Source organism: Littorina saxatilis, linkage group LG13 (genome assembly GCF_037325665.1).
Source record: "Littorina saxatilis isolate snail1 linkage group LG13, US_GU_Lsax_2.0, whole genome shotgun sequence".
Lineage (NCBI taxonomy): Eukaryota > Metazoa > Mollusca > Gastropoda > Littorinimorpha > Littorinidae > Littorina > Littorina saxatilis.
The window spans coordinates 41,882,595-41,905,002 of record NC_090257.1 but is presented as its reverse complement, the minus strand read 5'-3'; the positions used below and the strand labels follow the sequence as shown (position 1 = coordinate 41,905,002).

Below are 22,408 nucleotides of genomic sequence, written 5' to 3'. Positions count from 1 at the left end.
ATGGACTGATAGTGCACTTTTTGTTGTTTCTAATGCTTGCCAGGTCCCTAAAATTTTTAGTTTTTGTTACTTTTTGTATCTCCAACAAGGTTCTTATTTATCAGAATTAAACTCAGGAGAGGCCAGAGAAACCCTTTTAAATTCATAAAATTCGTTTTCGGCCGGGGGCCTTCGCCCCCCTGGACCCCCCACCAGGGCGCTGCCCCTGGACCCCGCCGGGGCCTTGGCGGCCCCTGGACCCCGGCCTTAAAAAAAGTTCAGTCTTGGAACAATTTTGGGCTCCCACCCATGGATTTAAGGGATGGCAAAATGCAGCTGCCGATACGTATCTGTAAACCATGACATGATCTAACAATCATCGGCACAAATCCCCAAAATGAAAGTATACCAGGGCTCCTCACAGACACTCCACATAGTTAATCTTAATGCATAGGGTTCCTTCGACCCCCTCACTGGAACTTAAGTGGATCAGAATTCATATTCTTCTTAATTCCTTATCTACAGATGATCCATCTAACTTTTGTGGATGTAATGCCGCCTAATTGTGAAACTTCTCTGAACCATTCACAAAAACATTTTCTGAAAACAATACTGATGATACGCATGATAATGTAAATTTTGTGCATCCTGGGACCTACTCTTTGCAGATATACGGGGACCTTTCGTGAATTTCTGCTATGGTTCTTTTTCTCTTTTTTTTGGCTCCTATTCCTAATGCGTACAGTATGCAACCTGATGCACAGTTTGGGGGGCCCTGTCATGATGAAACTGATTCAAGGGATGGCAAAATGATGTTGCACAACGATAACAAAGTAACCCATGTGTTTACAAAATGGAGGAGAGAACAGGGAAGGGGTTTGCTTTGCTGACCACCAGAAGTTTGTGAGCCTCAGAGATGTAGCCTTTGATCTTGTTCTGCACACCAAGACAAAATAAATCAACATAATCAGACATGAGAGTAGAAAATAGTCAAAACATAGGACATACGGTTTGCTAAATCTGATACAGTGGAACCCCCCTATAAGAGCCCCCAATTTAAGACTCCCTCCTTTTAAAGACTTTGTTTTCTCAGACTTTCTGTTCATAACCTCTGTAAAATTACCCCCCTTTTAAGACTCCCTCCTTTTTAAGACTGAATTTTCTCAGATTATTGGAGGTCTTAAAAGGGGGGTTCCACTGTATAACGCACATTTTAGAAAATGATATCAGTTTTGCAGACGTAAGAGAAGAAGGGAAAATAATGTTCACTTAAGGAGTAATGCCTACAGCCTCAAAGTCAATGTAAAAAGCTGATGTGTCCATATCAGACACGGATACCTATAGCTCAGGTTCAAAGGGAGGAAGGTATTTTTGCCTGCATATATAATGGATGATAACGCGTGTACTTATCAACATATTATAATCCTGGCAGCTACTGATCTTTATTCACAATGTTGTCTGAGAGACCTTTCGTTGAAAATGTTAGCTACCAAAGATCACACAACATGTATGATACTGTGTACACTTTATGTTAGCTACCAAAGATCACACAACATGTATGATACTGTGTACACTTTATGTTAGCTACCAAAGATCACACAACATGTATGATACTGTGTACACTTTATGTTAGCTACCAAAGATCACACAACATGTACGATACTGTGTACACTTTATGTTAGCTACCAAAGATCACGCAACATGTATGATATTGTGTACACTTTATGTTAGCTACCAAAGATCACACAACATGTATGATACTGTGTACACTTTATGTTAGCTACCAAAGATCACACAACATGTATGATACTGTGTACACTTTATGCCAGATCCCATTTGAGAATTTTCTAAATATCATGACATTCAACATAAGGTACACAAATTTGCAATTCATTGTTTTCAGGGTTAGATTGGGAATGATTCTAACACAGGAAAGTTATAAAACTCTTCCTTGGTATCTGCTCATTCTACGCAGCTAGTGATAACTTTCTCCACGGCATGTACATGTACTTCATAACGCTCTAAAAGTTGTAATTTGGGCCATTTGACCCCATTCATAAAATTTGGATGGAACATTTAGTATTTACATGTATTTCATAACGCTCTAAAGATTTTAATTTGGGTAATTGAACCCCATTGATAAAATTCGGATTGGACATAGTCGAAGAAATATGGTATGCTAAGGTGGTCTGGAGGCAGGCTCCCCCCCCCCCCCCCCCCCCCCTCGAAAATGTGTATACATGTTCTTGTCTCCTTACCTCCCAAATCAGGTTGGCGATGATGCACTGTGTTTCATCGTCATCAACATCATCAATCTGCAAAGAACACCAAAGTAAATCCCAATGAGCTAAGTTAAATGAATAGTAAAGGCAAAGCATACAGTCACACCTGCCCTGCCAACCACCTCTCAATAACAACCACCTGTGCAAAACAACAACTCCACACGATCCTGGACACATTTTTCTCTACATACTTCATCGTTCCACAGCAACCACCGGTGTAAAAGACCACTCTGAGATTCTTTGATGAATAGATATATTACCTGCTATTCAGACTTTGTCTGTGACAGATGTTTTCTTCCACACGTGATTACGTTGATGTCTAACGAAGCCGTCAGGCTGAGTTAGACATTGACTTATCAAGTGTAGAAGAAAACTCTTGATTGTGGAGATATCTACTTCTTTGACGGAAATGACCGAACAACTATGAACGACGTCTCGTTATGTGCGAATGACGTCACAGTCTGTATCTTTTAAAGAATTTGAAGAAGAGAAAAAATGAGTTAAAGTAGGAGGAATGAGAGCTATGTGTGCATTTTTTAGCTTTTAGAGGGACGATTGTGAGTTTGATTCCGTTCTTAACATACAGTCTTGCACACGTTTGCTTTAGTAGTGGCAAAGAAGGAAAGCGTGAGACACACACAGATTGCCGCTAGTGTCCAAGAAATCAATTGATCAGCACATTCCCACTCTGCACAGAGAGCACTCAACATGTTGATTTGGGGTATGTGTCCCAGTGGAGAGATGGATTCTTCTGTACAAGCCTGTCCAGATATGATATAATGAGCCCGTGTTTTCAGGAAGAAACAATCTTTAAACCCATCATTTCTGGTATTTTCAGGTGTTGTATGCAAATCTGCACCCGCCAGAATTAGTCCTGTGAAAATGATGTCAAGGTCATAAGAAAAATACCTATCTCAGCGATAGGCATTTCTGTAGTGAAGCTACAGGGGAAGCTACTGGAAGGGTATCTATCATGTGTTAGAGAGTACAAACTCTCAGACCATAGGAAACCATTGCCACAGTAACGTAAGCAAAACTGCCGATCTCGTTTCTTGAGTTAGGCACTTTTTCTTTATGATACAGGAAGACTTGTTTTGAGAATGTGAAAGTATGCACACGCTCTTTGTGGGTTGTCATGGAGTTTTGCTGATTGAAAATGTTGCTGTCAGCTCTTTATCTCACGTTTATCCAGCTGACAGTGACACCGCTCGAGATAGGCAGTTTGCAACTTATAACTAAAAATGAGATGGGCAGATTGTTCAGAAACCAAAGAAAGGTTTTTGCGTTTAAACATTAAAAAATGACATAGGCCATTATGTTATGAGCGTGACGATGAGTTGAAATGATTACAGCGGAAGGACTGTGCCTTCAACACATAAACCACTGACCTCCATCATCCTGAGAGCTGCCGTGAAGTAGTGGATGGGGATGTGGTGTTTCTGGCCCAGCACCAGGTACCTGGGGGAAATAAATGTACTTTGTATTGGCAGAGGAATTTTAACAGTAAACACCATGCAGTACATGGACATAGACGCAGATACAGATCCACACTGTTGCGCACACAGAGGCACAAACACACGCACAGACACACAAACACACGCACAGACACACAAACACACGCACAGACACACAAACACACGCACAGACACACAAACACATGAAACAAATTCACACACACACAAGTTGACAACCACACACTCACAGTCACAGTCACACTCACTCACACTTGTAGAGTCACACAAATACACATGCGTGTGTGCACACAAACATACGAAACAAACATACGAAATAAACTCACAAACACACACACACACACACACATACAAGCAAACTCACACACACACACACACACACACACACGCACACACACGCACACACACATACACACAAACTCACTCACACTTGTAGAGTCACACAAATACACATGCGTGTGTGCACACAAACACACACATTTTAAATAGTTGGAAAAGGTATCAAAGCTGTATCATTCATGCACTAACAAAAGCTGTATCATTCATGCATTACGTTATATGTCAAAGCAGCACCGCCCTGATATGGCCCTTCGTGGTCGGCTGGGCGTTAAGCAAAAACAAAACAAGCAAACAAACAAACAAAATCATTCATGCACTAACAAAAGCTGCAGAGGGCTGATGACAATCACCACACCTGTATACAGTGGAACCCCATTGTAAGACCTCCAAAAATAAGAGAAAGTAAGAGTCTTAAAAAGGAGGGAGTCTTAAAACGGAGGTCATTTTACAGAGTCCATGAACACAAAATCTGTAAAAGCAAGGTCTGAAAAGGGGTGTCTTAAATTTGAGGGACTTAAAAGGGGGGTTCCACTGTATTTATACACGCAGTGGGCCATTGACTTACACTTTCTTGAAGAGATTCCTGTAGGTGATAGTTTTAAGTTTCTCCAAAATGAGGTAGATGCCGCATCGGATGAAGAACGCTTCGTGTTTCTCCAGGGCTGCATTCAACTGCAGCAAGTTGCCAGAGCTGCAAAACATCATGAAATGATCGTCAGCACAGATGGCCGCAATAGTCTAGAGGTACATCGGATGAAGAATGCTTCGTGTTTCTCCAGGGCTGCGTTCAACTGCAGCAAATTACCCGAACCGGAAAACATCATGAAACGATCGTCAGTACAGACAACCACAATAGTCTAGAGGTACGGACTTTGGCTTCACATGTGGAAGTTTAAAATAAAAAAATTTCAAGTAAACATCAGGTAAGTCCGTGGTTTCTCTACCTGCTTCCCCCAAATCCCAAGGCAAGAGAAGGCACCTCCACTCGTTTTGGGCTTTCCCTCCCAAAAACTTATTCGGCAGGAATATACAGTCATCACACATGGAATTTGCAAAAGCACAAACAGGATTTGCCTTTTCACAACTAGTGTGTCGTCAATTAACCTATTATGTGCAGTGAGGCAAACCAACAGTTACTTCAGGAGCTGTTATCACAGTGGCCTTCAACTCTGCCGTCAAAAGGCAAAAGACAGTAAGTTTGGAAGTTGGGCGCAACGGCCTAGTGGATTAGATGCCGCCCTCCCAAGCCGAAGGTCGTGGGTTCAAATCCCGGATGCACCTGGTGGGTTAAGGGTGGAGATTTTTTATATCACCCAGGTCAACTTATTTGCACATCTGCTAGTGCCTGATCACCCTTCGTGTGTACACGCAAGCACAAGGCCAAGCCTGAACTGTAATCCATGTCAGAGTTGGGTGGGTTATAGAAACATGAAAACACCAAGCATGCGTATGGCTGCCTAAATAGCGGCGTATGGCTGCCTAAATAGCGGGGTAAAATCATACCTGTGAAAAACCACGGGCGTTTCAGCACATGAATGAACAAGAAGAATTAAGTGGGGAAAACCTCTCACCTCACTGCCTTGGTGACGTCAGAGAACTGTAGGAGATCATACTTCCGTAACAGGTCCTGCTTTGGCATGTGACCCTGTAATGAGCAAAGAAATATTGCAATTAAACATGAAATTCAATTCAAACCGCATCGCCAAGTTACATCACATTTAACGGGCACAATGGCTTGGTCGTAATGCGCCGGCCTCTAAAGTTACTATATATACCACAGTGGCTTGGTCGTAATGCGCCGGCCTCTAAAGTTACTATATATACCACAGTGGCTTGGTCGTAATGCGCCGGCCTCTAAAGTTACTATATATACCACAGTGGCTTGGTCGTAATGCGCCGGCCTCTAAAGTTACTATATATACCACAGTGGCTTGGTCGTAATGCGCCGGCCTCTACAGTTGCTATATATACCACAGTGGCTTGGTCGTAATGCGCCGGCCTCTAAAGTTACTATATATACCACAGTGGCTTGGTCGTAATGCGCCGGCCTCTAAAGTTACTATATATACCACAGTGGCTTGGTCGTAATGCGCCGGCCTCTAAAGTTACTATATATACCACAGTGGCTTGGTCGTAATGCGCCGGCCTCTAAAGTTACTATATATACCACAGTGGCTTGGTCGTAATGCGCCGGCCTCTAAAGTTACTATATATACCACAGTGGCTTGGTCGTAATGCGCCGGCCTCTAAAGTTACTATATATACCACAGTGGCTTGGTCGTAATGTGCCGGCCTCTAAAGTTACTATATATACCACAGTGGCTTGGTCGTAATGCGCCGGCCTCTAAAGTTACTATATATACCACAGTGGCTTGGTCGTAATGCGCCGGCCTCTAAAGTTACTATATATACCACAGTGGCTTGGTCGTAATGCGCCGGCCTCTAAAGTTACTGTATATACCACAGTGGCTTGGTCGTAATGCGCCGGCCTCTAAAGTTACTGTATATACCACAGTGGCTTGGTCGTAATGCGCCGGCCTCTAAAGTTACTGTATATACCACAGTGGCTTGGTCGTAATGCGCCGGCCTCTAAAGTTACTGTATATACCACAGTGGCTTGGTCGTAATGCGCCGGCCTCTAAAGTTACTATATATACCACAGTGGCTTGGTCGTAATGCGCCGGCCTCTAAAGTTACTGTATATACCACAGTGGCTTGGTCGTAATGCGCCGGCCTCTAAAGTTGCTATATATACCACAGTGGCTTGGTCGTAATGCGCCGGCCTCTAAAGTTACTATATATACCACAGTGGCTTGGTCGTAATGCGCCGGCCTCTAAAGTTACTATATATACCACAGTGGCTTGGTCGTAATGCGCCGGCCTCTAAAGTTACTATATATACCACAGTGGCTTGGTCGTAATGCGCCGGCCTCTAAAGTTACTATATATACCACAGTGGCTTGGTCGTAATGCGCCGGCCTCTAAAGTTACTATATATACCACAGTGGGAAATGTGTGAAACAAAAAACAGAGTGTTGACCAGTGACCTACCAGCAGCATCTTGACGGGGATGAGGTAGATGAGGATGAAGCGCTTGTTCTTCTTGCTGGCACGGTGACAGTGCTGGAAGGCAAACGTCAGGTACTCCTCCGCTGAAACAAGCAGTCATCATTTCAGTCATTGATTATGACTCAAAATTCTAAGCCTTCCATCTATCAAACCTGCCAAACCTTGTGAAGCCTAAAGTGTAACAATGACCGTACTTTTGGGACTATAAGGCGCATAGTTTTCCTCAAATTTGACCCCTGTGCCTTGTTAAAACACTTTGTACCCCACCTATTATGTTGACCAAGGTTTTTTTTAAGCCGAGACCAGCTGTGCTGCAGCAGGTCACTCAGAATTGTAGTAACTGTGTAGAAACTGTGTATCAACACGCTGGAATGCAGGCGTTAGATCGACATAACAGGAAGCGACTGAAGCTAACAGTCTGAGCAGAATGCGAATATGTGCCGAATGAGAGCAAATGCAATGTAGTGACTATGTGTGTACGGATATATCCGTACCTGGTCAGATAGAGCCATATGAGTGGGTACGGATATATCCGTACCTGGGAGACAATGAGTTAACCGGTAATATCAGCACATATTTACATCAGTTGTAAAATATTTCAAGAAATGTACCCACATTCTTTGCAATCTCCATAGTATTTTATCTTCAAAACGTATGCAATATTTTTATTTCATTCCGTTTTGCAAACCTTCAGACTAAGTAACGTACTCACCTGCTTTGAAATCACTGTCAAACATGGCTTTTCTGCCAACATAGAATCTGCAGAAGAAGGAAACACTTTGCATGAAGTCAATCATAATTATGATGAATTTTTCTTTTTCTACAAATGTCACATCAAATCCTTATAGAACATTTCTCAACAGTAAGATTTACAGAATGATGTGCTGTCACATGTAGTGTGTGCGTAACATATCAGCATGCAAATGTATCTCTTTTCCTGTTATCTCAAAATTTTAAGTGATTTTAGAGGATTTGTGCTATTTAATAATCTTTGTTTAGAATAGTTAAAGGCACAGTAAGCCTCCCGTAAACCATCACAAATACTGTCAGGCTTTTACACACAGTACAAGCACCCTTTCATTTTAACACTCACCACTTGAGAACATCCTAGGTGCCCTACGTAAAGAACGAGCCATTTTCAAAGAATTTATTTTTGCGTGGTTTATCTTACCCCTGAGCCATCGTGAACCCGTGTGATCCAGTTTCCCTTTTTCACAATGTAGTCGTCAGTTAGTAATTTGAATGCGACTCGCAGTGAGCTTATCTGCAATAGCACGTTATTATGAACCTCTGACTATGCACGAAACAAACGGCTGTGGTTCACAAGAACTCTCGCGATGGCTTTTGACTGTTCAGAGGAACTGGCAATAGGCATAAACCGTCGTCTGCTATGAGAACCACGACCTTGCGTGACCCTGCTTCCGGGCTTTTCTTTTTTCAAACTTTCAAAACTTCGAATTGTACTGATCTTGTCTTGATGAAAAAAGAATTCTTTTACGATTTAAGGATGTTTGTGTAACAAGCTGTCAATTTTTTATTTAGATTTTAAAAGTTAGGTCCAGCACCAAAACGCACCACGGTCCGATTGTCTCTGAGACAATCCGCAAAATTAATTCTTTGAAAATTGCTCGCTCTTTACGTAGGGCACCTAGGATGTTCCCCTTTGGTGAGCGTGCAAATGGAAGGGTGTTTGTACTGTGTGTAAAAGCCTGACAGTATCTGTGATGGTTTACGGGAGGCGCACTGTGCCTTTAATTTATGGAACATTCAACCATTGACAAAAATCTATAACAAGAACTTTGACCTAGTTGCATTTGAAGTGGGTAGACAAACAAATAATAACGAGAAAATGAACAGAAAATAAGGACTTGGTCCAGTTATGTATTTCTTCTTCAATCTCTCGATGACAAAGAGGATTTTCACTCTTTACGTTTGCTCTGTTTCTCAATTGCTCCTTCATCTTAGTACTACTCCACAGGGCGGGAATGTAGCTCAGTCGGTAGCGCGCTGGATTTGTATCCAGTTGGCCGCTGTCAGCGTGAGTTCGTCCCCACGTTCGGCGAGAGATTTATTTCTCAGAGTCAACTTTGTGTGCAGACTCTCCTCGGTGTCCGAACACCCCCGTGTGTACACGCAAGCACAAGACCAAGTGCGTACGAAAAAGATCCTGTAATCCATGTCAGAGTTCGTTGGGTTATAGAAACACGAAAATACCCAGCATGCTTCCTCCGAAAACGGCGTATGGCTGCCTAAATGGCGGGGTAAAAAAACGGTCATACACGTAAAATTCCACTCGTGCAAAAAAAACCACAAGTGTACGTAGGAGTTTCAGCCCACGAACGCAGAAGAAGAAGAAGAAGAAGTACTACTCCACTAGCAACTATACATTACATCGCTTCCATTCCCCTTTCTTCGGCAAACCTGCACATTTGGTCAGTCCGAATTTAAAAGTCGGTGTGAATTGTTCACAATACCTGTATGTAATGAGCTGTGAAAGACTGAAGCGATCTTTGATGGGGAGACTTTCAATGGCACGTATCAATGGTTTGCACAGGTGAAGTTTGTTGATCTGTTGAAGAAAAAGAAAAACATTTCAAACTTCTGTATACTTTTCAAGTCTAAAAATCCAGCAATGCACTACCAAACAGAGAACTACACAGCACACTAAAACCGCTCTCCATTCAACCCCCATAAAAGATTAAAAAGAAAAGAAAGAAGACAGTTTTCACACAGTGAAATAACAAAATTGTGGCATCAGCATCAACAAATCAAAGCACCCACTAGAACTGAAACATTCAGCCGGTTGGGGGGGGGGGGGGGGGGTTGTGTGGTTGCACACTTTTAAAATAATGTTCATCTAGAAAATCACATTTGGAATACAGTGGAACCCCCCCTTTAAGACCCCCCAATTGAAGACTCCCTTCTTTTAAAGACCTGATTTAGGGCGGGGATGTAGCTCAGTCGGTAGCGCGCTGGATTTGTATCCAGTTGGCCGCTGTCAGCGTCAGTTCGTCCCCACGTTCGGCGAGAGATTTATTTCTCAGAGTCAACTTTGTGTGCAGACTCTCCTCGGTGTCCGAACACCCCCGTGTGTACACGCAAGCACAAGACCAAGTGCGCACGAAAAAGATCCTGTAATCCATGTCAGAGTTCGGTGGGTTATAGAAACACGAAAATACCCAGCATGCTTCCTCCGAAAACGGCATATGGCTTCCTAAATGGCGGGGTAAAAACGGTCATACGCGTAAAAGCCGTGGGAGTTTCAGCCCATGAACGAACAAACAAACAAACAAGACCTGATTTTCTCAGAGTTTTGGAGGTTTTTAAAATGGGGGTTTCACTTTCACCGTACCTTGAAGTAGATCTTGAAGAGCTGGTTGACCAGGTTCAACATGCCCCATTTCTTAGAGTCCTCGATCGCAGCGCGACTGAAACACACAATTTAACATCAAACTTGAAAGTCGGGTTGCATTACTACACTTACCAAAGGAAATTGAAAAGTTCTGTTCCAAACATCCTTGTAGTTGAACAGACTATCCCATTCATGTAAATGAACACAACAAATTTAGTTTGCTTACTTTTAATCTGTCTGATCTCCTGAATATCTGTTGGTAATGTTGATACTGAAAGCCATTTCAATTTCAGGTCACACTGTAATGTGTATGTAGGTAAGACAGCCACATTCTCAAGGTTAATCAAATAATGCATGCTGAGAGTATAACCTTGCAAAAATATGCCGAACACACACCAAACAAGAAAACAAACAGACAGAAGAAGAAAAGAAAAGATTACAAGAAAAAGCAAAAAGAGCTAAATAGATATATATGTGTGCAGACTTACTTGTCAGAAGCACAAACACGAAAGCAACCCATGAGAAGATCGGCGGCTTTTTCCAGACGCTCACCCGGTTTCCCATGATTCCTCTTCACTGCCTGCACATCCGCCTAAAAAAAAAAAAAAATAACCAGTTGAAATATTCAAACAATCTTCCAGTTTTATAACAAGATATGACACATTTTAAAAGCACTACCAACTGGGAATATAGCTTGCCATTTAAACAGTAACCTATTTCTTGATGCCCCAAAACTGATTCCATGATATGCCGATGAATTAGAATATGAAGCTGATACAGATTGTTTTGGGATTTTTTTTTTGCTTTGTTTTTGTTAGTGTTTAAATATAAATATAGATTGGAAGTAGTTCTAACATGTATGTAGACACAAACACACACACACACACACACACACACACACACACACACACACACACACACACACACACACACACACACACAAAGACAAAAAAAGAAAGAAACACCTCACAGACAAAATGATGGGCGCATTGGACCTGAAAACAGCTAGCATATGGCTGCCTGAATGGCAGGGTCAACACAGCTGGCGTATAGCTGCCTGAATGGCAGGGTCAAAACAGCTAGCGTATGGCTGCCTGAATGGCAGGGTCAAAACAGCTAGCGTATGGCTGCCTGAATGGCAGGGTCAAAACAGCTAGCGTATGGCTGCCTGAATGGCAGGGTCAACACAGCTGGCGTATGGCTGCCTGAATGGCAGGGTCAAAACAGCTAGCGTATGGCTGCCTGAATGGCAGGGTCAACACAGCTGGCATATGGCTGCCTGAATGGCAGGGTCAAAACAGCTAGCGTATGGCTGCCTGAATGGCAGGGTCAACACAGCTGGCGTATGGCTGCCTGAATGGCAGGGTCAACACAGCTGGCGTATGGCTGCCTGAATGGCAGGGTAAAAACAGCTAGCGTATGGCTGCCTGAATGGCAGGGTAAAAACAGCTAACTTATGGCTGCCTGAATGGCAGGGTCAAAACAGCTAGCGTATGGCTGCCTGAATGGCAGGGTCAACATAGCTAGCGTATGGCTGCCTGAATGGCAGGGTCAAAACAGCCAGCGTATGGCTGCCTGAATGGCGGGGTCAACACAGCTAGCGTATGGCTGCCTGAATGGCAGGGTCAAAACAGCCAGCGTATGGCTGCCTGAATGGCAGGGTCAAAACAGCCAGCGTATAGCTGCCTGAATGGCAGGGTCAAAACAGCCAGCGTATGGCTGCCTGAATGGCAGGGACAACACAGCTAGCGTATGGCTGCCTGAATGGCAGGGTCAACACAGCTAGCGTATGGCTGCCTGAATGGCAGGGACAAAACAGCTGGCGTATGGCTGTCTGAATGGTAGGGTCAAAACAGCCAGCGTATGGCTGCCTGAATGGCAGGGTCAACATAGCTAGCGTATGGCTGCCTGAATGGCAGGGTCAAAACAGCCAGCGTATGGCTGCCTGAATGGCGGGGTCAACACAGCTAGCGTATGGCTGCCTGAATGGCAGGGTCAACACAGCTAGCGTATGGCTGCCTGAATGGCAGGGTCAAAACAGCCAGCGTATGGCTGCCTGAATGGCAGGGTCAAAACAGCCAGCGTATAGCTGCCTGAATGGCAGGGTCAAAACAGCCAGCGTATGGCTGCCTGAATGGCAGGGACAACACAGGTAGCGTATGGCTGCCTGAATGGCAGGGTCAACACAGCTAGCGTATGGCTGCCTGAATGGCAGGGACAAAACAGCTGGCGTATGGCTGTCTGAATGGTAGGGTCAAAACAGCCAGCGTATGGCTGCCTGAATGGCAGGGTCAAAACAGCTAGCGTATGGCTGCCTGAATGGCAGGGTCAAAACAGCTGGCGTATGGCTGCCTGAATGGCAGGGTCAACACAGCTGGCGTATGGCTGCCTGAATGGCAGGGTCAAAACAGCTAGCGTATGGCTGCCTGAATGGCAGGGTCAACACAGCCAGCGTATGGCTGCCTGAATGGCAGGGTAAAAACAGCTAGCGTATGGCTGCCTGAATGGCAGGGTCAACACAGCTAGCGTATGGCTGCCTGAATGGCAGGGTCAAACCAGCCAGCGTATGGCTGCCTGAATGGCGGGGTCAACACAGCTAGCGTATGGCTGCCTGAATGGCAGGGTCAACACAGCTAGCGTATGGCTGCCTGAATGGCAGGGTCAACACAGCCAGCGTATGGCTGCCTGAATGGCAGGGTCAACACAGCCAGCGTATGGCTGCCTGAATGGCAGGGTCAACACAGCCAGCGTATGGCTGCCTGAATGGCAGGGTAAAAACAGTCATACACCTAAACACTATGGGACTTTCAGCCCATGAAGTGAACGAAGAAGAAAGACAGACAAAACTGTGGGCCATACAGAAGAGCCACTCACACTGTGAGCAAAGAGCCGGGGGTCGAGACAGACAATGAACGAAGAAGAAGAAGAAATTCCTCCGAGGTAGGAAAAACACCCCCGTTGGTCAAAGGGAAATAACCATTCTCACTGCCACCAACTGAGAAGGTTATTTCCCTTTGACCATTAATATCTCCCTCTATAAGTCCTTGTAGAATCTTAATCCACCAATAACTCCCTAACCGTGTGTTTGACTGGTCCCAATTTTGGTAAGGACCGTCTCAGGAATGTATAGAACCTGTTCACCAAGTTTGGTGACGATCGGTCCGTTCATTCTTGAGATCTATATGCGAACACAAACAAACAAACAAACACATGGAGCGAATCCTAATCTTAATCTTAATCCACCAATAACTCCCTAACCGTGTGTTTGACTGGTCCCAATTTTTGTAAGGACCGTCTCAGGAATGTATAGAACCTGTTCACCAAGTTTGGTGACGATCGGTCTGTTCATTCTTGAGATCTATATGCGAACACAAACAAACAAACACATCGAGCGAATCCTATACACACCCCTATACCGGGGGTGTAAAGACAGACAAAACTGTGGGCCATACAGAAGAGCCACTCACACTGTGAGCAAAGAGCCGGAGGTCGAGACAGACGGTGAACATGATGGGCAGTGACCAGTTGTCGTCCTTCTGGCTCTGGAACTCTCGGGTGAACACTCTGTCACAGGCGTCAAGGAAACATACCAAACCTTGACAAACAATCAAAATGTATATACACTTCCAGGGTTTCATTTACTAGTGCGCCTTGCGCCATTGGCGCATAACATCTCAAAATGTCCCATTGGAATTCCCTTCAGTGCGAGAAAGGGCGCACTGAGATTACGTACCACTGCGCCACCCCTTGCACACTTTCCACGGGAATACAGGGTTCGGAAAGACCTAAGCAAAAACGCAAGCAACTTGCAAGTTTGTGAAACGCGCTGTGATTGGCTTTAACATGTTATTCATTAGTATTCAACCAATCATGCGAACGCTCTGTGCGGGACCGATCTGTGCTTGCATGTTTACCCAACACAAGCGAAATCGATCGCAACACAGACCCACGTAAACAAGCAATGCCTCCAAAGAAAAAAGTAAAGTGACTTCCCGGTCAAGGAAAGATATCTTTTCAACTGCCTCGCCCATCAACCTCAGGTGATGTTCGCATTGAAACAACAGAAGAAGATGGCATCGAAAGTGGCGAAAGTGTCGAACAACTTGCTTCTATTTTGTCTTGTTTCTCTCTCTCTCTCTCACACACAATGACACACACTAATCTGATTCGCATATCATCATATGGCACCAAAAAGATTTATTTTGCATCTTTCGACAAAAGAATTTTTGGACCGCCTTGCCTGTTTTGCGCTTTTTGCCTTCGACTATGTAATGTCCCATCAGAATTTGGTTGAGGGGGACAAATTTCCCATTGTCATTTCCTTTCAGGCTAAACCCTGCATTTCTTCCAATGTACAAAAAACTGACTGGAAGGATGACAGGTCTGACCAGCGTTCATGAATATGAGATGACAGCATCCTTGCACTTTAACACAAACCCAAAACCTTGTTTCCAAGGACAAGCAACTCTTCCACCACTCATAAAAACCTGACACAGTTATATCCAGAATTCATCCATTGATTATCAACTTTTCTTCTTCTTCGTAAAAAAGAAGAGCAAACGCTCGATCGAGTCACTTTCGCAGTTCTGAATATTATATGAGGCATCAGATGGACAGGAAGAAATTGCTATTCACAACACAATGAGTCACGTTCACATAAAATTTGAGCCCGGTCACTTTTATAGTTTCCGAGAAAAGCCCAACGTCAAGTTGTGTGTTGCCGAACAGAAAAGGCTAGTTATCTCCCTTGTTTTTCTGATAACGTTCGTAAAAGGCTACAGATGTAAATACTTTGATGTAAAGAATAATCCTACAAAGTTTCAATCACATCCGATGAACTTTGTCAAAGATATAAAATGTCTAATTTTTCCTTTGACGCTGACCTGTGACCTTGAAAAAGGTCAAAGGTCAACGAAACCATCGTTAAAGTGTAGAGGTCATTGGAGGTCACGACTAAACAAAATATGAGCCCGATCGCTTTGATAGTTTCCGAGAAAAGTCCAACGTTAAGGTGGTGTCTACGGACCGCCGGCCGGCCGGCCGGACAGACTAACACTGACCGATTACATAGAGTCACTTTTTCTCAAGTGACTCAAAAAGGATACTGCACAACGATGGACTGACAGGCGTAGGCTTCAACGAAGTCATGGTTAGCCACCGCCCAACAGCACCTGAAAATGCAACAACTCAGTATGAAACACAAACATCCCTCTCAAGAGAAAAGATCTTAAATCAAATTCAAATCTGTAATGGCAGAATTTTGTTTATTGTTGCCATATACTTTTGGCTTTTGTGTATATCCCTAATGGGATGGCGTTGGTCGTGTACGACCCATATTATGCAAAGAGGCGGTAAAGAGTTTATCCCTAATGGGATGGGTTTTTTTTTTTACAATCCATACTTTTTACGTTGAATCCTTCTTTAGAAAGTATGGGTTGTACACGACCCACATCATCCATAGTGTGGTCCACAGCGTGATCCGGTGAAGGTTAATAAAGTAGTAGTAGTAGTACTAGTAGGGACTGGAAAGTGTTTCATGTTTTGTGCACATTTCACAACATCAGTCAGTGTGTTCCATGATGGTGCAACTCTGTTACAGGGATGTCGTTAGGCGTCGGACATCGGACATAGACCGATTAAAAGGCCCAAATGTCCGATTCACACGGCCGCATGGCGGTCAGATGTCTTATCGATTTCAACTGAGCGCGGTAATTGTCCAATAAGAACTCCATTCCTTCAGACAGCGTGTTATTTGATCATTTTCCTTTCATGATAGAAATTTTCAAAAAGCGACCGAGCGCTCTCGCATTCAGGTGCAGTGAAGTTGTGCAGTGCAGGTCTTGCGTTTTCCTAACCGTTTTCGGTATGAGCCGTTTGCGTACACCCGTCTACAGCACACCAAAGTTATGAGTACGGGAGACAACTCCAACTGACCAAGGCTCGCGTCTGCTTTAATTTGCTTTCGGTTAGAGATGAAGCGCACGGCACTGAATTATGCAACCGGAAAAAACTAAAGCCTGTCAAAGAACAGCAAAAGCTGAACACTTTTCAACGGCATCGTGTGCTACATTAGGGCCAAGAACATGGGAAAACACCGCTCGCATCATTCTGGAAAATGACAGAGCCAATGACAGTGTTGCCACAATCACGGACAGTAAAGTTTCGTCACTTGTAGATAGAGTCGGCACAGCAGGAAATTCACACAAACGGTCTTTTAATAAGGTTAACTATTCATGGCTGACCCTGTTTAGTACTAGTAAGTTGGTTAGAATTTGACAGCAAAGAGACCATCTATATTGGCGAACTGTTTTGTCGAATCTGTCAAGAAAAAGCCTCTGTCAGGAAATCATGCAGTTTGTGTGCTGATCAAAGTAAGAGTGCTGAAGTTTTGGGTTGCTTTTTAGTTTGTTTGTTTCTTTTTTGTGTGCGTCCTGTTTGGGTCCTGCTACTAATTACCGTCAACTGCCGTCAACTACCGTTACGGAACTACCGTCAACTTTTTGTGTGTCTTGAACTTCTTTTTTTTCCCCTAAATGCAGGTGGCTGAGTTTGAAACTTGCGAAGGTAGCGGAATCGCCATTTGGGGCGATAAGCACGGGATTTTTGTGATTCACGAAGTAGAAGTGGATGACTAGGCTGATTTTGATCTCACGAATGTGAGCGACGCTGGGATTTTATACTGGAGCGGCATCATTTGTCTTGCTGTCCGGGCTGACAACTAGTGTGAGCGACAAGAAGAAGAAGAAGACCGTGAGCGACGCTGGGATTTTTAAATTTGTAATTAGCAGGACCCAATCGCACGGCTCGCCTGAAAAAATCACGTGCTCGCTCCCGCCTAGTCATCCACTTCTACTTCGTGAATCACAAAAATCCCGTGCTTATCACCCCAAATGGCGATTCCGCTACCTTCGCAAGTTTCGAACTCAGCCACCTGCATTTAGGGAAAAAAAAGAAGTTCAAGACACACACAAAGTTGACGGTAGTTCCGTAACGGCAGTTGACGGTAATTAGCAGGACCGTCCTGTTTGAAACAAAAGTAATAAAACAATACGGACACAATGTTGGTGCATAATTATACTGATATATGTGTGTGTGCACATGATTTTGTGATTTGCAAAAAATTATAATGTCCTATTTAAATGTCTGAAAGCAGTCAAATGTCCTATTGGTGCCGAAGAGCTCAAGACATTTGTCCTATAGGTATGAATTTGTGGCAACATCCCTGCTGTTAGAAAAGAAATGTTTTCGGATACTAGTTTTACTAAATTCAATAAAAAGTGTGTCTGTATTATCCTTGTGTCATCTGTGGAAGACTTCTTGAAGAATGACTCGACTTTGACATTATGAAAAGGGGAGTTACACTTTACAGAAGTCAGACTTGCCTGAGGTGAGCAGCTACAATTTCATCAAAGGGCTGGTCCAGCGCTCTCTGACACGGTCCCTCCGGCTTCTCCAGCTGGAGACGGGGGTTGGCCACGTGGGGGTGACGGAACGACAGCAACTCCTGCAACATTAGTGATGCCTGCATGATTCCCCATCGATCATAACACAACATGAGTGATTCCTGCATGAGAATGAGATCACCATCATTTTACCACATTAGTGATCCCTGTATGATTCGATAACCATCATCATCCAACAGTGAAGATTCCTGCATCATTGGCCATCATTACATGACATAAGGGATACATTTCACAAGAAACCTATCAAATACACTTGTTTGAAATTATCCACCTCTTCTGATGTTACAATTCACATGTGGAGTGCACTAAAACTTAGGCGTGAGACTGAGACTGACAGCCACACAGCCAGTATAACTTACACCATCTAAGTTCATTGTCGATGTAAAGTATGGTCCGTTAATGTGAATTCCCTTGCCCTCCAAACCTCCACATGGCACTGATTCAAGTAGACAATGGAAAGAGGTGAATGCATTATAAAGATTAGTATGCATCATTTTAAAAAAAAATAAAGATGAAATATGATGCATTGAATTGATCATGAAGTTGCAAATTTAATTCCTCCACACACACATTTAGTTATCACAACTTGCTTCATTCAACATGCTTCCAATAACACAAAAATACTAACACATCGATGCACAATTAAGAAACTACAAACAATCACAATGATGGATGATAATTTAAGTTGTGATAATAAGGCCAAAAAAAAATAGGTGTGGTTACGGTAACATAGCCAAAAAAAATAGGGTAGAAAGGTAGGCAATCACTTTTTTTTTTAAACTTTTTTTTCTAATGAATGTGTACAAATTAAACCTACTTGACAGGAAAATAAGTGTGCGACTCGGGCGATTTTGCTTTCATTGCGTTTTCTGCACTCGTTATTTTTTTATTTTTTTATTTTTTGACAAAAGTAATAAAAAGTTATAGGGTCGGCCCCTAAAAATAGGGTAGGTCGGGTTACCGTAACCACACCTATTTTTTTTTTAGGCCTAAGCAAATCAGACGCATGGTAATGGCATCACAGTTCACACTCACCGCTGTCTCGTCTCCATCGTGGCCTTCAAGGGCGTCGTAAATCTGGAGAAAAAAAACAGGCAGCATGAAAATACAGATAAGTTCGCCAGACTGTCACTGTCACAGTGTCAGACATTATTACTCTACCAAACAATGTGAATTTCAATCTGAATTTGCACGATTCTTGCACTCTGCGGCAAACGTGTGGTAAGAATGAGCATGTACATGATCATATGGTTACTTTATTCAATCTCAGGCCGATGCGGCTTTCAAAGCTTTAAAACAGAAGTGTGACTAGCCTTCAAAAGATGCCTACGGTGCTTACAGATTGAAAAACTTACCGAGTGAAGGTACGAATTTAGCGTGATGTGCGCCATTGATACATTCGAGTGATTTCCCCTGTTGATTGTTGTCAAGAGTGGCGCCCCTTCCTGCAATCTGTCGTCGCTTTCAATTTTAACTTTCGAAAACATTGAATTCCATTATCTGACACACGTGGCTTTGTTTTGCATATATATGTGCTGGCGTGGACCCTAGCGTATCGCTCGCTCAGTTGTCGCTTTACGTCCGACAGGAGGCTGTGCAGCTCTAGCTACGCTGAGTGGTAAGTGACTTGTGAGACAGAACGCGAGTTTGTCGAACTATGATTTTGATCTAAAAGGGGGGAGGTGTGGGGAGGGTAGTGGGCGTGGCAGTTTTATTTTTGTTGTCGTGTTGGGCCTACTCAGTAAAAATCTCTGAAGTATGTTTCATCAGCAACTCAAGGTTGTTTTGCCATCTGGTTCCAAAGCCAGAAAGGTCGATCTTTATTGCAGAAGTTAAAAACCTTGTTATACACAATTAATTTTCTGTTTTAAACATTTTTTTTCTCCTGAAAAGATTTACTTACTAATCTGAAGACACTGCTGTTTTATGGAGTCCTGTTAAATAGTTTAATGGGTAATGTTTATCGCATGCATGCAGCTCTCCTTTGCGTCACACATACATCGATCTATAGACTAATTGCACCAACAGTCTTTCTATCGGCCTGCTTAGTGCCTCTCTGTTAACATTCATTATTAATTCAACGTCTTTTAATTTGAAATATATATATATAATACTACTCAATTATTGCCTTGTGCAGGCCATTCTCAGAGAAAGGAAACAGTCTGAGACAATCAACCCTACCACCTGTTGCCAACTGCTGGACTTAAAGCTGCTCTATAAGTGTAACTGTAGAGTGAACACATTAAAACAACAACAAAACTGCATAGGGAACAGCATTGAAACAGAGCAATTGCAGAGTGAACGTGTGAAAATACATTGACTGAAGAGTGAACTAATTGCAACAACAAAAAGTTTCAAAGGGAACACATTGCAAGAAAGAAACTGCAGAGGGAATTAGCATTGAAACAGAGTAACTGCAGAGGGAATTAGCATTGAAACAGAGTAACTGCAGAGGGAATTACCATTGAAACAGAGTAACTGCAGAGTGAACTTGAAGAGTTTGACTGCAAAGTGTATGGAAACAGAAAAACTAGCTGCAGAGTGAACGTGTTGATTGAAACACATCGACAAAGTGCACAGAAACAGGGAAACTTGCGGCAGAGTGAACGTGTTGATTAAAACACATCGAGAAAGTGCACAGAAACAGGGAAACTTAATTGCGGCAGAGTGAACGTGTTGATTAAAACACATCGAGAAAGTGCACAGAAACAGGGAAACTTAATTGCGGCAGAGTGAACGTGTTGATTAAAACACATCGAGAAAGTGCACAGAAACAGGGAAACTTGCGGCAGAGTGAACGTGTTGATTGAAACACATCGAGAAAGTGCACAGAAACAGGGAAACTTGCGGCAGAGTGAACGTGTTGATTGAAACACATCGACAAAGTGCACAAAAACAGAAAAACTACCGAGTCAACACATTGAAACTAACCGCAGGCACCTAGGCGGCAATTATGCGGCAACTAAAGGGCAACGTCAAGGAGTCTCGCAGGGAGAAGCGAGAGCGGAAAAATGAGAACATGGAAAACAAAGAGAACATTGTGAAGGTTGTGATCCCAGTGATGGTAATGATCATTTCGCTCATCGTGGGGTTCATCTATCTCAACAGTCGACCCAAGGCTCTCTGATGTATGCTTGATACTCTCCTGCTGAATGCTTGCCTTAAAGCTGAAAAAATACCGATTTTGTCCTATGAACTAATGTTTCAATGAAGAAGGGCACGTACACCATACAACGGAGTTTAACTTTGACTTGCCTGGATAGTGTATACTGATGTGAATAAGGGTGTGTACCAACTGCCCCCCCTCCCCCTGTCCTATACTGTACAGGTTTAACATTTCGCCTCTTAAGGACTGGAGATAATTATGTTATATAATAACGAGAGAGAGAGAAAAAGAAAATAAATCTAGCCCGAATATGACTCGTACTGGCCAGGAGAAGAGTGAGGTAAAAATACGATAAAAAGTTAAGATAAGTCATTTGACCGGTCATGCCTTTTATGGGACACCCAATGGGAGACTTTGGGAGGACTGTTAGGACACGCACATACACGGCAGGGGACACTATCCAGGCTTGTCAAAGGTACATGCACTCGTACTTCATTCGTACTTCATTCAAATGTTAGTTGACTGGACAAAATTAGTGTTCTTCAGCATTAACGAGGCTGTCCTTTCTGGGCGAACCATCATGTAAACCATCACGGATCTTTCCAGGAGTTTGCATTGTAGAAGAACATGGTTCCACATGGACACTTACCAAAACATCGACAGTCTGGCTGCTTTTTGTGCACAATAGGAAATGCTGCTGAATTATGCAATTCTGTAGTAACTGACATCTGTGTCAGTCAGCCAGGGTTTAACCTGGGAGAAAAAGGCAATGGGACATTTGTCCCCCTCAACCAAATTCCGATGGGGCATAGTCGAAGGCAAGAAGCGCCAAAGAGGCCCGTACGCGTTTTGACCAAAGATGCAAAATGGTGCAATATGGTGCCATCTGAGAATTAGGCGTTATATCGTGTTATCTCTGTGTGTGTGTGTGTGTGTGTGTGTGTGTGTGTGTGTGTGTGTGTGATCCGATGTAAAGTGTACATTTGGTGGCGCAGTGGTACGTAATCTCAATGCGCTTTTTGACGCACTGACGCAAATTGTGATGGGACATTTTCAGATTTAATGCGCCAATGGCGCAGGGCGCACTAGTAAATGAAACCCTGAATAAATGTGACCAGTAAAATTAAATTCCCTCTGTGCACCAGAAACAATCAGACAGTTGATGTTTGGTCATTGTGTCCAGGTGGAATCATGTTTTGATCCCATGTAAAAGCCTGGGCTGCTGAGATCTGTGATGCTACAGTGGAACCCCCATTTAAGACATCCAACAATATTTTTAAAGATCAGGTCTTAAAAGAACGGAGTCTTAAAATGGAGGTTAATTAACAGAAGCTATGAAATAAAAA

The 22,408-nt window shown here is 43.3% G+C and overlaps 1 protein-coding gene and 1 long non-coding RNA gene across 2 annotated transcripts in view; one reads left to right on the top strand and one right to left on the bottom strand.

The window, feature by feature from the left end:
* Positions 1 to 769: 769 nt before the first annotated feature.
* LOC138945779 (PCI domain-containing protein 2-like) lies at positions 770 to 19,404 on the bottom strand. The gene is made up of 15 exons (XM_070317289.1): positions 19,312 to 19,404; positions 18,992 to 19,033; positions 17,876 to 17,997; positions 15,599 to 15,664; positions 13,961 to 14,057; positions 10,982 to 11,085; positions 10,494 to 10,569; positions 9,616 to 9,710; positions 7,854 to 7,900; positions 7,124 to 7,224; positions 5,644 to 5,717; positions 4,638 to 4,763; positions 3,650 to 3,719; positions 2,238 to 2,294; positions 770 to 915 (listed from the first exon to the last, which is right to left on the bottom strand). The coding sequence occupies exons 1-15, from the start codon at positions 19,345 to 19,347 to the stop codon at positions 826 to 828; spliced, it is 1,203 nt and encodes a 400-aa protein (XP_070173390.1). The 5' UTR covers positions 19,348 to 19,404; the 3' UTR covers positions 770 to 825.
* LOC138945780 (uncharacterized) overlaps positions 19,402 to 22,408 on the top strand; it is a 5,374-nt gene continuing 2,367 nt past the window's right edge. Inside the window, exons 1-2 of the long non-coding RNA XR_011449112.1 lie at positions 19,402 to 19,574; positions 20,094 to 22,408. The exon at positions 20,094 to 22,408 is cut by the window's right edge and continues 2,367 nt beyond it. This is a non-coding gene — a long non-coding RNA (uncharacterized lncRNA). The remainder of the gene's footprint in view (positions 19,575 to 20,093) is intronic.

Excerpts from the sequence above, each read along its gene's own strand:
- LOC138945779 (XM_070317289.1), bottom strand. The coding sequence starts at position 19,347 with ATGGCGCACATCACGCTAAATTCGTACCTTCACTCG. Across the intron at positions 4,764-5,643 it reads GACGTCACCAAGGCAGTGAG|CTCTGGCAACTTGCTGCAGT; the intron begins GTGAGAGGTTTT and ends GATGTTTTGCAG. Across the intron at positions 2,295-3,649 it reads CAGCTCTCAGGATGATGGAG|ATTGATGATGTTGATGACGA; the intron begins GTCAGTGGTTTA and ends TGTTCTTTGCAG.